Below are 13,090 nucleotides of genomic sequence, written 5' to 3'. Positions count from 1 at the left end.
GCTGGCTGCAGTCCTCCGGACGGACGCTAGGGGTCAGTCGAGTGGTTTCGTCTGCTTCTTCCTGTTTCTTCCCGTTTTTCTTGGAGTCAAAGTGAAACTACAGCAGCTGCTCCGTTGTTTGCATTTTTTATTTACAGAATAATTATCACTGCAAGAGTTCAGGTAAGAATATATTCGCATTCTCATCGCGCCTGCCATCATGGTGCAAATGACGTTAAAGTCAACATAAAATTATCTAACGTGGACTTTGATCAAACTCCGCAAAGCTGCAAAACTTATTTACTGCGAAATTATCGCGCATCAGCTCCAAACAGCAGAAATAAAAATATTTGGATGATATAAATGTTGCACGGCAGGTAATCTGCGACCTCTGTTTTTATTGCAAATCCTTTAGAAATCAGCAGGATAACACTAACGTAGATGTTTCTCTAGTGTTTTGAAATACTTTTATTTTATTTTTTAATGAAATCCCAACAGGTGTCCTAACACTTCTCAGAGCTTCTGTAATTTCTGGTTGACTCCACTAACATAATGGATTCTGCCGTATTTCTGTCTTGGAAAAAAACTATCTATATTTTGTGCCAATCTGTGTTCCTATCTGTCATCCTTTTTAATTTTAGCCCATTTTGGCCTGAATTTGTGTAATTTCCTTTCCTTGGAGTCTTCACTGATCTGTAGTGCTGTTGAAAATTATTTTCTACATTAGATCTTTTTCCTGTCTTTGTTTGTTTGTCAAATTTTAATGTTTCAGAATACAAACTAATTGTAATATCAGACATAGCGGAAACCAAGAAATTAAGAAAGCCGGCTTTAAACATAAACGGTCTGCCAACACAATGCACTGTAAAAATGTCTCTAAAAGCAACACATTATGCCCAGATCTAAAGAAATTCAACAACAGATGGGAAAGTAGCTGACGTCTGTGAGTCTGGATAGCATTGCAGAGCATTTTCTAAAGCTTTGGGACTGCAGCAAACCCCAGTGAGAGCCTTCATTCACTAAAGTAGAAAGTCTTGAACAGTGGTGCACCCTACCTGGAGCGGACAAAACTACTCCAAGAGTGCATAGAGGATCCATCCAGGAGGTCACTAACACAACCTGGATGAGTTCAAGTACACTTAGGTTATGCAGGAGGACAATGATCCATGGCACATCACCAAGTCCACCTCTAAGTTGATCAAAAGCAAACATAAACAGATGAAAGTTTTACACTGACTTAGTCTAAACCTTCACCTACATTAGATTGAGATAGTGTAGCATGAGCTTGAAGGGGCCCATAATTCTCCAAAACTCTTCAATGTCCAAATTAATCTGGACTCATCAGTTTTAAGGTGTAGATTTTTTATTTTATTTTGTATTTTGTTTCAGAAGCTCGCAAAAAATTACTAACAGAACCATATAAAGGTTTTTATTTCAAAGCAGGCATGGATGGTTCCAATTCTGCATGCTTTAGATGTTTCCTGCAGATTTAAACGAATCAGCCACAGGTTCCTGCAGAAGTCAGCGAGAGGTTGAAGAAATATTTTAACCATTCAATTAGGTACGTTTCAGCAGAAACATGTAAAACCTGCAGCAGCAGAATGGCCCACACCCGTTCCAGAGAGTTCAATGTGCAGATTGTGCAACATAAAGTTATAATGTTCTCTTTTATGTTTATTCAGCTTGACTCCAGTAATTAAAACACTGCTCCGTCTCTCCAGGATGTCAGCTGTGAAAATGAGTGAGGGCAGCGTGCAGGTGGAGATCTGCAAAGCTCCACTTTTCTACAGACAAAGCCAGCCGACCGCCGGTGACCCAAAGATGTCGGTTCTCCTCCTTCATGGTATCCGTTTTTCATCGGAGAACTGGCTCAACATCGGCACTCTGGAGACTCTTGCCAAAGCCGGCTGCCGAGCGGTCGCCCTTGACCTGCCAGGTCTGTCCGACGTAAACACAAACTCACACAAAGGTGTAAGATGGCCAGGCAGATCAGTCAGTCAATCAAAGTTTATTCAAGCAGCTTGTCATGAACCAAAGTGCATCACCAAATAGTAAAACTATTGTCATATAGGAGAGTAAAGAAATAAATAAGATACAAATAAAATAACACAATTAAAGTTTATTTAGACCAAAAAAGGGTGAAAACAAATTGGTTTTAAGCAGATTTCAAACGATTGAGCAGCTCCTAACTGGCAAATGTACGTTGTTCCACAGATTGATCCACAGAACTGAGGGGACGGTTCTGTAACCTCCTGTGGTTTTGAACCTGGTTCTGGGAATGCTTCACAGCCATATGTTTGTGGATCTCAGAGCTCTAGCTGTAGTGTGATGGTATAAAAGCTTTAACAAGTAAGGGCGCGGCAAACCATTTTGCGTATTTTTAATTGCACAATTAAAAATTGGGGAAAATTACTTTTAATTTAATTTTATTTATATAGCGCCAATTCACAACATGTCATCTCAAGGCACTTTGCAAAGTAAAATTTATTCAAATCATACAGTCAGATTGGTCAAAATGTTTCCTATGTAAGGAAACCCACCAGATTGCATCGAGTCTTGACAAGCAGCATTCACTCCACCTGAAAGAGCGTAGAGCCACAGTGGACAGTCTTCTGCATTGTCCATGACTTTGTAGCAATCCCTCATACTGAGCATGCATGAGGTGACGGGGACTTTTGTAGGTTAAAAGATTTCTGATTTTAACCTACAGAGCAATAAATTCAACATGTAATAGTTTAATTCGCTTTAGTAAAAGAAAAGTGTAAATTTTCATTACTTTTTGGGTCAAGGATTTTCTATTTTGTTGGTCTAGAAAACATTTTTTTGTTTTTTCCCAGGAGACAAGTAGAGAACTTGCTAGAGTGCCTCCCTAGGTCACATGAAGTTACATAGGCGAGTTACAGCAATAAAAAAAAAAAAATCAGATATGACACCTACCTGATCAGACATATTTTGGTTCACTGATGTAGGATTTAATCTGGAGGGGTGACTCTAGTCTTGTCTTTACAATTAACTCCATGACTTCTCAATTTGCTGGTCCAAACTGGTCTGCTATCAGATTCCAAAACACGGAAGGAGACTGTTTAATTCTGTGACCGTGCAGTGTTGCTAAACCTTGAAGTTACAGGTCTAGCGCCCCTAGTGGTTAAATGTTACACGACAGTGCTTTAAAATTACTCCTAACAGGAGACTAAATGGTCATATCTTTGATTAGAGATTAGATTAGATTAGATTCAGAATAATTTCTGTTTTTGTTAAGATTAAGGAGCTCATCTTTAAGACAGTTTTTCCATGCCTGACACTGAGAACTGTATGTTGGACTAGGTAGATATATTTAAAGATCATCAGCAAAACAGTGAAAGGAAATATTGTGTTTTTTAAAAATTGACCCTGAAGGAAACATTTCTGAGAAGAGGACTGAACCAAAGACAGAGCCTTGAGGTACCCCACAATCAAGAGGGAACACAGTGATTCTACTGATAAACAGAAAACCTTGTATCAGACAGGACTGAAACCATTTAAGGGCTTTACCATTCACACTAACACATGACTTTAGACGGGAGGTAAATATGTTGTGGTTTTCAGTGTCAGAGGCTGCAGCCAGTTCTAACACCAACACAGCAGAATTACCAACATCACCAGTTAAAACCAATTTATTTGTGATTTAAACCAGGTTGACAGCTTTCATAACTACTATTAAAATCAAAGTGCGACTGTAAATGGTTGTACACGACTATGTCTAAAACTTTGGCTAAAGGGTTGATCTTAGAAAAAAAGACCTAGAGTTGGAGACAGTTTAAGGATCCAAGTAGTCTTTATTGATCAGAGGCTGCTTTGCTTCATATTTGAAGGCATCCTTAAAAAGGAAAGGGTAAAAACATGGTTGCATGTGCCAGGTTACTTCAGCTGAAGTAACCTGGCACATCAAGTAATACAAGTAACTTAAAATAATTTCAGAGGTATTTCACCGAGCCCCATCTGATGGCTCAGCAGCAACTAAGTCAGTGAAGTAAATTCGGCTGTTCAGAGTTTTGAAATAAAAATTGTTTGTGGCTGATATTCTAAACAAAGTGAGATAAATACATTGAATTTACAGCTTTACCAGCTCCCTGATTGTCCACAAGGCTGCTGTTTTTCAGGTAAAATGTGTTGGTAAAATGATTATTTGAAAAAACATAAAGTAAAATGTTTCAAAAATTGCTTTTAAATTGACCTAATGCTAATATTTTCAAACTAGGCTGTATATATACCTAATATGTGCTTACATTTTATTTTTATATATGTCTATATATAGATATATTTAAATAGACCAATTGGACCTAGGGCTGAACAATATAGAAAAAAAGCTTATCGATAAAATAAAAATCATATTGATAATCAGAAAATTCAAAACATTTTCAGTGCAGCCCTGGCCATTTTATGCTGTTGCTTAATGACCTATTTTTAGATAAAGTACACACAAAAACTGAATTCAAATTGCCAGGAGAAACTATTAAAGCAACAAGAAACTTGAATCCCTCAACAAGGATTACATTCAATCTCCTCGTTGAGTCCTCTCTAAGTCTTGCTGTCCCCTTCCTTGTCCATCTGTCCTCAGAACTTGGTCAGTCCAAGTCAGCCAAAGCTCCGGTGCCGTTGGGAGAACTGGCCCCTGCAGCGTTCCTGAAGGAAGTGTGTGAACAGCTGAGCTTGAGCCCCGTGGTCGTAATCAGCCCGTCACTAAGTGGGACGTATTCCCTCCCTTTCCTCCTGGAGCATCAGCCTCTGGTACGAGCATACGTCCCCGTAGCGCCAATCTGCACTGAAAAATTCACAGCTGAGCAGTACCAGAGTGTCAAGGTATGTTAGATCGTGTATAAATTATGGACTTTTAATCTATAAGGGATAAAATAATTGGTTATTATTAATTAGAAGAAGAATCTTTATCCGTGTGTTTAGGTCCCAACGCTGATCGTTTACGGCGACCAGGACACCCTTGGAGAGGTGTCGCTCCGTAACCTGAGCAATCTGACCAATCACAGAGTGGTGGTAATGAAGGGCGCTGGACACCCATGTTACCTGGAAGACCCAGACACCTGGCACAAAGCTCTTACTGACTTTCTCAGTACCCTGTGAGTCTCTTCGCTCTGTTCAAGCAGAGAGCTTTCCTAAAAAACACACACACAAATGTGCCTAACAAATCATTTATGAGAAGTTCCTCATTCACTACGTTTAACGATGCCTGCTGATCAAATCCCAAGTTTGTCTGTCTATTAAATGTATTAAATCATCTGTCTCTGTGAGGAGTTTGAATTATATGGATTATGTCATGTCTCTCCTTTTGAAACATTCTTGGTTAACATGTCCAAATCAATGCGTGTTAATAGCATGTCTACATCTCTACCTTTTTTTTTTCCATCACGTTGTCTAGTATTACTGCCCTCTTGTGGTTTGTATCCGTAACTGTAGCAAAACTTTAACATCTGGGACTGTGTGTTTGCAACTGAATCAGTAACAGCATACATTTCTGTAGCATAGAACAGAAATAAGAGATATAAAATTAACTGGAATATTTGTCTGTTGGTGTCTGAAATCAATTTATTTTAGTGTCTGACGCAGAGGCAGGATTCTATAATGGTTGCCTGGAATACAGACCAAACCAAGCTGTAGTTTAACGAGCCGAAGATTGGTTCTCGTCATTTTTGCCCCCTTTGTTAAATTGTTGCTTTCATAATTTTGTATCAAGTGTGTTTGTTTTGGAAATGAGGGCTCCTTCCTCCTTTACCAAACATGGAGAAGCAGCATTTAGTTCCTATGCTCCACTGATCTGGAACAAACTTCTAGAAAACTGTAAAAGTGCCGAAAGCCTGAGTTCCTTTAAATCAAGATTTAAAACACATTTGTTTAGGATTGCCTTTGACTGTTCTAGTTAAACTGTTTTTACTGAAACATCATTAGTTCAACTTTGTAGTCCAACTGTTTTTAATGTTTGCTTTTAGTTTTTATTCTCCCATGTCCTATTTGATTTCTACATTTTATTCCTACTTGCTTTTAATCTGTTTTATTTTCCTATATTTTAATCATGTAAAGCACTTTGCATTGTCCCTGTACTGAAATGTGCTATATAAATTTAAATTTCCTACTTTTAGTAAAATTACATTTTGTGACCTATTATTTGATAAAATTATTTTGAACACCATCCTGCACCGGGCATCCAAGAATACAATGATTAATTGTACTGCGCTGAAACCTGCCAGGCCCTAACATCATTTTGTTGTTGATTCAAAAAATTATAAGCTATGGTTACCTAAAGGAGGCAACTAATTCATTCTAATTTTTGATTTTGCATTGTAAATCCCACAGGGATATTAGCGCTATCAAATTCCTCTAACCTAAAACAACCAAAATGCCTCCTTGAAGTATCTTACACAAACCACCACCTTTTAAAAGCATGACACTCACAGGCAGACGTTTCTATGCAGTGGAGAAGATATAACAGGATAGTTTAACACAGCAGAAACATGGCTTTCAGCGTAGCTCTGGAACTCTTTCTAATGCTGCATTACATTAGAGAAAAAGGGAAAAAAATCATCTGTAACGGCCGCTATAGTTGGAGTTTTCCCTCAGAAAGTCTGAGAAAATTTTAAGGCTGATTGTCGGATCCAACATGGCAGGTCCTTGCATCAACAGCAGTAAGCTAAGATAAAACATGTTTATTTTACAAGACACATTTTGGAATCCTGACTTCTACGACTGCCTTAACTGGAACACTTTTTACTCAGGTTTAACCCATTCCCAACTCTTATTTTTGTTTTCCAAGGCAAATGGAATGCAACATAAGGCAGCCTTGTAGAATTAGGCTTAACATTCAGAAACTCTTGCTGCATCCTTGCTGGTTGTACAGGAGGCTTCACTTCTTTCGACTTCTGGGTCTGACTCAGGGTCAAATATATACTGTTGTACTATTGTGCATCTGTTTGCAGCCATTTTCAAGTGTATAAAGTGCGACTAAACATTGGGTTGGAGGATGGCGGCCAGCTATAGCCTATTTGCATTAAAGTCACAGAGCCCTAAAAACAGCTCATTCTGAAAGGAGCTCAACATATGCGAAACCGGGGAGGTTAAATCTCATTATCTGAGATTGAGTTTGTGCAAAAAATTTAATGAACATGTTTTGTAGATCTATCCTAAATGTTCAAAAAGAACCAGAAAGGTCACTTTTAAATCATCTTCTGGTGAGAAGAGCTAAAGACATTTGCCAAATTTGTGCCTATGCTTCCTGCAAATAAATAAACACACCACACAGTTCGATGAAGTGAAAAATATGAACATTATTTAATAACTGATTCTCTGTAATAAACAATTTGAAAATATTTTACAAGGAGTCACAGACACAATATTTTACAAATTTTGCCCTCTTCTTTTTTGTTTTATGATTTTTTTTTTCCTTTAAGCTTCATCTGTACAAAAAGAATGGAGCGACATGGACCAGTGCCCAAACAAGGAGCTAAATCTTCCACACGCACTAACATTCACGCTCACGCACACGTACAATAAGTAAAACAAAAAACAGAACAAAAAAAAAAAAAGAAGAATAAAACCATTTCAACGTCAGATCTCATACTTGTATTCCTATATATATTTCTTAAACGTCACTTTAACTTTGACTGATTTGACTCTTTTTTTTTTTTTCTCTAAATGTTGCTGTTTTTTTTTTACACTCTTGTCAAACATGGTCACATAGCACCAGACTACAGACTACAGAATCACATACGCACGTCTTTCCCACAGAGACGCACCAACACAGAGGCAGCAAGGGTCGCGGGGGGGTGGACGCTCTTTATGAAAACATTGCTTGATGTCTTAAAGCTGACCCCTCCATCTCATCCCCAAGCTGGTCCAATTCGATATTTTTTTCCTTTCTTTTTTTTTTGTTATTTTTTTGTTTTGTTTTGTTTTTGGCAAAAGGAAATCTGTCAAACCAGAGAAGTCAGATGCGCGTGTCCCGTCGGGATGCACGCAGACATGGTGCTGCAGGATCCGTACGTGACCCTCGGTTTAACAGGGCCGTGCTGCTCTGTGGAGACCCACTCCCTGAGCTCACGTCTGACATCCCGCCCGTTCACAAGAACAGGGTTCCTATGCAGTCTTGGAAAAAAAAAAGCCGCAAAATTTTGTGGATTTGATGTGATCATTTTCCAAGTAGGCGATTAGAAAATTAAGTAGGGAACATTTCCAGACTTTATTCCTTATTCCATTATTTGAAGGTGTTTAGAATTTATGAAAAGTAAAATTTATATTTAAAAAAAATAAGAACTATACATCTCTACCATTTTCTGACTAAATATATTTCTAATGGCGCTGTCGACATGAGGTTTGCACCAGATGTCAGTAAGAATCCAAGTAATCCACACCAAGAATTCAACACTAATTAATCGAAAAAAAATATGTGAAGAAATTTAGAAAGAGACAGGGAATATGAGTTGACTATTATTTAGAAACTAATCCTGTATCCTGTTTGTGCAAATTAAAATCAGCTGGTTTAACCATGACTGATGGTCTATATAAAAAGGTTTTCTCATTACCATGGTATTGCACATGGAGCATCTCATGATAGGTAACAGCAAACCCCTCTCTCAAGACATTCTCAGGTTTATTTAAGCAAAAATATAATAACGGTACTGGTTGCAGCTGCAGATGTTCAGCTGGGAATTTTTCATACAGCTTCATTGATCCAGACATAACCATGTGCCCCTAGCAAGGTTTCTGTCCAACAGACAAGGAACACTAGCAGAGAGCTACCAAGGTTACATTAGCAGGTACAGTTATTTAAAAGAAAATAAGCAATGCACTCAACATCTGTTTGTGCTCATGACACAAGACTCCACTGTGGAGCTTGAATAAAATTTGATGCACAACATTTGGAAAAGTCAATACAATTCTGGGAGAAAAGGAGTCTGGATAGACAAGACCATAACCCAAAAAAGTTTGTAGGAGATAACATCATGGTGTTAGACTGTCACCGTTTTGCCAGATTTCATGTAAGTGAGGCAAGGTTGAATGGAGAAATGTCCATCTGAAGAGGAAATGAGGGATTTTTCAGAAAGACAATGATTCCAAACACAGTCATGGAAACTCTGAGATTAATCTCAGGGCCCAATCAATCGGCTGATTTAAATCCAACTGTAATCTGTAGGACCATCAACATTTTACGGTGGTTTGTTTGGAAGATTGGGTTAAAATAACACCCAACCAATCCATGCAACAATTTACTCCATACATGCAATGTCTTGAGGCTGTCATTAGTAGAAAATAACCTACCAAGTAATGAAAACCTTTAACATTTTAAAATGAAAAGTTTTTAGAATATTTTAGCATGACTCTTCTAAACTTATTCCCTGTTTAATTAATTTTGTATTTGTGGATCACTTGGGCTCTTAATGCCATCTGGTAAGAATTTCATGAAAGTAGCTCCCAACTAAATATTTACTGAGAAAAACAAGTTTAAAACATATTTTCCCTTTTACATCTTTGATTTGCCACATCTCGACATTGGTATTTGTCCAATTTCCTTGATAATTTATATTTTTCAGTTACAAAGAACCAGCAAGGCACGCTTATTCATAAATAAAAGTGGGCCATTTTACAGCTTTTCTGGCCTCAAGACAACATCTGAAGGTATCATAGATCAGAATCTGTGCTTTAAAGAACTTGGATTTAGTGTAGGATAATCTTGTTCAGATCTAATAACTCCATATGTTATGTTGCCTGATGATTTGAGGAATTTTTTAAGTTAAGGTTTGGTACTAAATGTCCTGAAACACCAGGAAAGCCAAGTCTGGAAAAGCGTGGAAAATTTAAAATATGTAGGAACCCTGCAGAAATCACCTAGGAATTGACATCCCTGCCTTTCGCCTGCCCACCTGTTCAAGATCTCCTAACTGGGCACAAATAAGTGTCATTACCACGTCTGCTTACAGGTGTGTGTGCAAAATGTCTCAGTGCAGGTGCACAAAGTGTAGGTTTTCATATTTAGTGTGCAGATCTTGTAAAAGAGAGGAAGAAGCAGGGGGTACATTTCCGCAGGCACGTGTTTAGCGTTCATTTACAGACAGTGGGAATTGGGAATTAGCGACAGAATTAGATGGCACAGGACAGAGACAAACGAATGTCAGAAAGTAAAACTGCATCAGGCATCAAATGATGCCAAGAGGGCCGTAATCGAAATAATCGCCTTTAAATATAGCTCCCTTAACAGTCTCTCTCTTTTTTTTAATGTGTTCTCAGGTTTACTAGGAGCTGCAGTTACTGTGCCAGCAGGATTTGTCACATCAAATAGTACCGACAACTGTACAGAGTGTGTGGTTAAGGTTCAAACTGTTGCGTGACTCATTCCCACCTGAGCTATACAGCGAGATGTGAGTGGGAGGTGAACATCCAAGGTCAGAGGCTTTTAAAATTGGAAAGCTCCCACCCGCGCTCGAGCATTTTTTAATGCAAACATGCATTGATCAACAATTCATTAGGAGAGAACAATGAAAAAAAAAACCTAAATCAGAGCTCAGTGCACCTTAATGCATAACACCAAGAAAAGACGGAGGAGGGAGTATTTTAGAATTAGTTAGGATGTCTGTGAGAAACAGGGTTTAAGTGGGGAATGAGAGCTCCTCACTGAGCAACACTAAGGCATTTAAAGAGGCTTTGATAACTCTTTTGCATTCAGACATAAAACACTAAAAAACTACACATTCTTCACCTCCTCTATATCAACATTTAAATAGAGTGGCACCTATAGTTCTGGTCAGAAGTTTACTTACACTCATGAATTTAACATATGACAGATAGTTTAACTATTTATTTTTTATTATAAAAATGCCGTTTTTAAAAGTCTGAATTTACGTTGCATTTTCTCTAATCTGTATGTGGGCAAAATATCCTTTTTCCTGTTTCCTCTTGACCGTAAACTGTTTTCAACTAGCATGATCCTGGTCGGGTGTTTGACCAATCCTCTTGGCAGAATTGGCAAAGTTCACTATAAACTGTTGGTTTCCTGTCACAGACTCAGGTTTTAAGCGTGGACCACATATTTTTAAAGGGCTGAGGTTGATGCCATTTAAGAAACTTATCGTCAGTCTGCTTTAGGCAGTGAAAACCAATTATATGTGCTTGGGATTATTTTCCTATTGGAACACCGAACTGTGTCCAAGTCTAGCTATTGATGTCAGGTGAAGTCAAACAATTTAAAGGCGGTCCCCCTACCTCATTGTTGCACCAATACCATTGGCGGCAAAATAACCCCATGGCATGATGCCTCCACCACTATGATTGACAGTTGGTACAATGTTAGGTTTGATAGTTTTACCTTGATAAGAACAGAAAAGCAACAACCAAAAAACCAAAAACTTCCCATCATTGAGGCCACATAGCTCAGTCTTTGTCTTGTCTGAGCAGAAGTTTTCTCCTCAAGACATTTAGCTTTCCAAGTTCGAAGGTGTCGTTTGTGGAGTCGGGGATTCTTTCCGCCCATGCTGGTGTAAAAACTTACTCTACTGTGAGCAGCGACATTTGTGTAGCATCTTCAAGTACATGATAGGCTTAAGCTTTGGTGGTTCTTGTGTTGTTTCTGAAGGTTCTAGCAATTTTCCTTCGGCTGAGAGTGAAACTTTTGGTAAGATGTAGGGCTACCAGGCAAAACATGAAATTGTGATATACTAGTTTAATATTTCAATGGCAATATGGATTGCGACTAATCCATATATTCCTCACTGCTCCCTTGTTTTCCCATCATCGGTATGTCCACAAATATCTGTCTGAGCTTTAGCATCTTGCCCACTAAGATCTAGATCAATGGTGAGCACAAAGGACAGTGAAACTCTATCCAAATGGCTGCTTATGTTAGTGGCAAGTAGGGACTGAATGCATGGCATCCAAAATATTGTAGCCTAAACATACTGCAAGCGGTCAGCTTTTGCACACATTAATATTACAATTACAACTGAGATTTAGTATACCGTCCAGGTCTAGTGAGCATGTTGAAAAATTTCATTCTGAACCCAAACGCACATAAAAACTTGTTTTGGTAAGGGAAACATTAAAGGGGGCATATCATGCAATTCCACTTTTTTAGCCCTTCGGTACATTTTGCTGTGTACTTGGAGTCTGTAGCAGTGCAGATAATTTGAATGTAGTACGTTCTATTTGAGTCATATATTTCAATCCGTTCAGTTTTCTCTATTCTTGCATCACAGTATTTGCTGCGGAAGTCGCTCTCAGACGGACTTCAGAATCGGGGTAATAGGGGAGAATTTTGGGGTAAATTAACGAGGAATTCAGACCAAAGCATTATATAGACCACAACTGAGTTAAGTTTGAAAGAAAGAACTGAAAAGCTCGACATGTCCCCTTTAAGCTGTCTGAATGGTGTTAACAGCATCAACCTTGTTGACAATTGCAGGCAATGTTTAAAAGCGAAGTCTGTGACAGGAATCAATAAATTTAAAATGACTCCATGACTTTGCAAAGAAGAGTGGTCCATTTCTCATCAGGATTATGCCAGGCGCCTTAATGTCGAACAGACGTTTAACCAGATATTACATTTGAGCCCGTATGTCTCATGTTGACCATGCATTGGCAAGTTAAGATCAACAATAAATTCAAACTTGAGCGCCACAGTTCTTGTTTACACAACACCACTTAAGGTTGTAATGTTGCGCAATGATCCTTAGAGCGATTCAAACTAACCAGTAAGATGCTAAATTTAATGTGACGACAAAACCCATTTTGACCGTAAGTAAACTCATGACCCGAACTTCGTAGGTGGATCTTTTAACGACTTTCTCCACCACAACACTGGATTTTGTCTGCTGCAACACAGAAACGGTAAGAAACAGGTGCGCTAGCTCAAATATCGCCCCCCCAACCCCCACCCCACCCCCAAACACGCTCATTTAAAGGACGATCCTTTCGAGGGCTTTTAAAACGAACGCACATACGCGCACACACACACAAACACACACAAACCAGGCAGAACGATAGCAGTCAGGTGGCCCTAAGAACACACTATGGCCAGTTAAGTTGCTGTATATTGATAGTGTATCATAGCTCTATACATGGTTTTGTAAAGGAACTGTAT

The 13,090-nt window shown here is 38.6% G+C and overlaps 1 protein-coding gene across 1 annotated transcript; it reads left to right on the top strand.

Moving 5' to 3' along the window:
* Window positions 1-32: 32 nt before the first annotated feature.
* On the top strand, window positions 33-5,532 carry abhd14b (abhydrolase domain containing 14B). The gene is made up of 4 exons (XM_012873327.3): window positions 33-162; window positions 1,701-1,915; window positions 4,577-4,818; window positions 4,918-5,532. The coding sequence occupies exons 2-4, from the start codon at window positions 1,702-1,704 to the stop codon at window positions 5,092-5,094; spliced, it is 633 nt and encodes a 210-aa protein (XP_012728781.2). The 5' UTR covers window positions 33-162; window position 1,701; the 3' UTR covers window positions 5,095-5,532.
* Window positions 5,533-13,090: the final 7,558 nt, after the last annotated feature.

Source organism: Fundulus heteroclitus, chromosome 20, assembly GCF_011125445.2.
Source record: "Fundulus heteroclitus isolate FHET01 chromosome 20, MU-UCD_Fhet_4.1, whole genome shotgun sequence".
Classification (NCBI taxonomy): Eukaryota; Metazoa; Chordata; class Actinopteri; order Cyprinodontiformes; family Fundulidae; genus Fundulus; species Fundulus heteroclitus.
Note: the sequence above shows the minus strand (reverse complement) of the source record. Positions and strands in the feature narration are given on the sequence as shown.

Bases quoted from the DNA above. Each gene is read 5' to 3' on its own strand.
- abhd14b (XM_012873327.3), top strand. From the start codon at position 1,702: ATGTCAGCTGTGAAAATGAGTGAGGGCAGCGTGCAGGTGGAGATCTGC. The intron at 1,916-4,576 runs GTCTGTCCGACG...ATCTGTCCTCAG, and splicing joins GGTCGCCCTTGACCTGCCAG to AACTTGGTCAGTCCAAGTCA. The intron at 4,819-4,917 runs GTATGTTAGATC...CCGTGTGTTTAG, and splicing joins AGCAGTACCAGAGTGTCAAG to GTCCCAACGCTGATCGTTTA.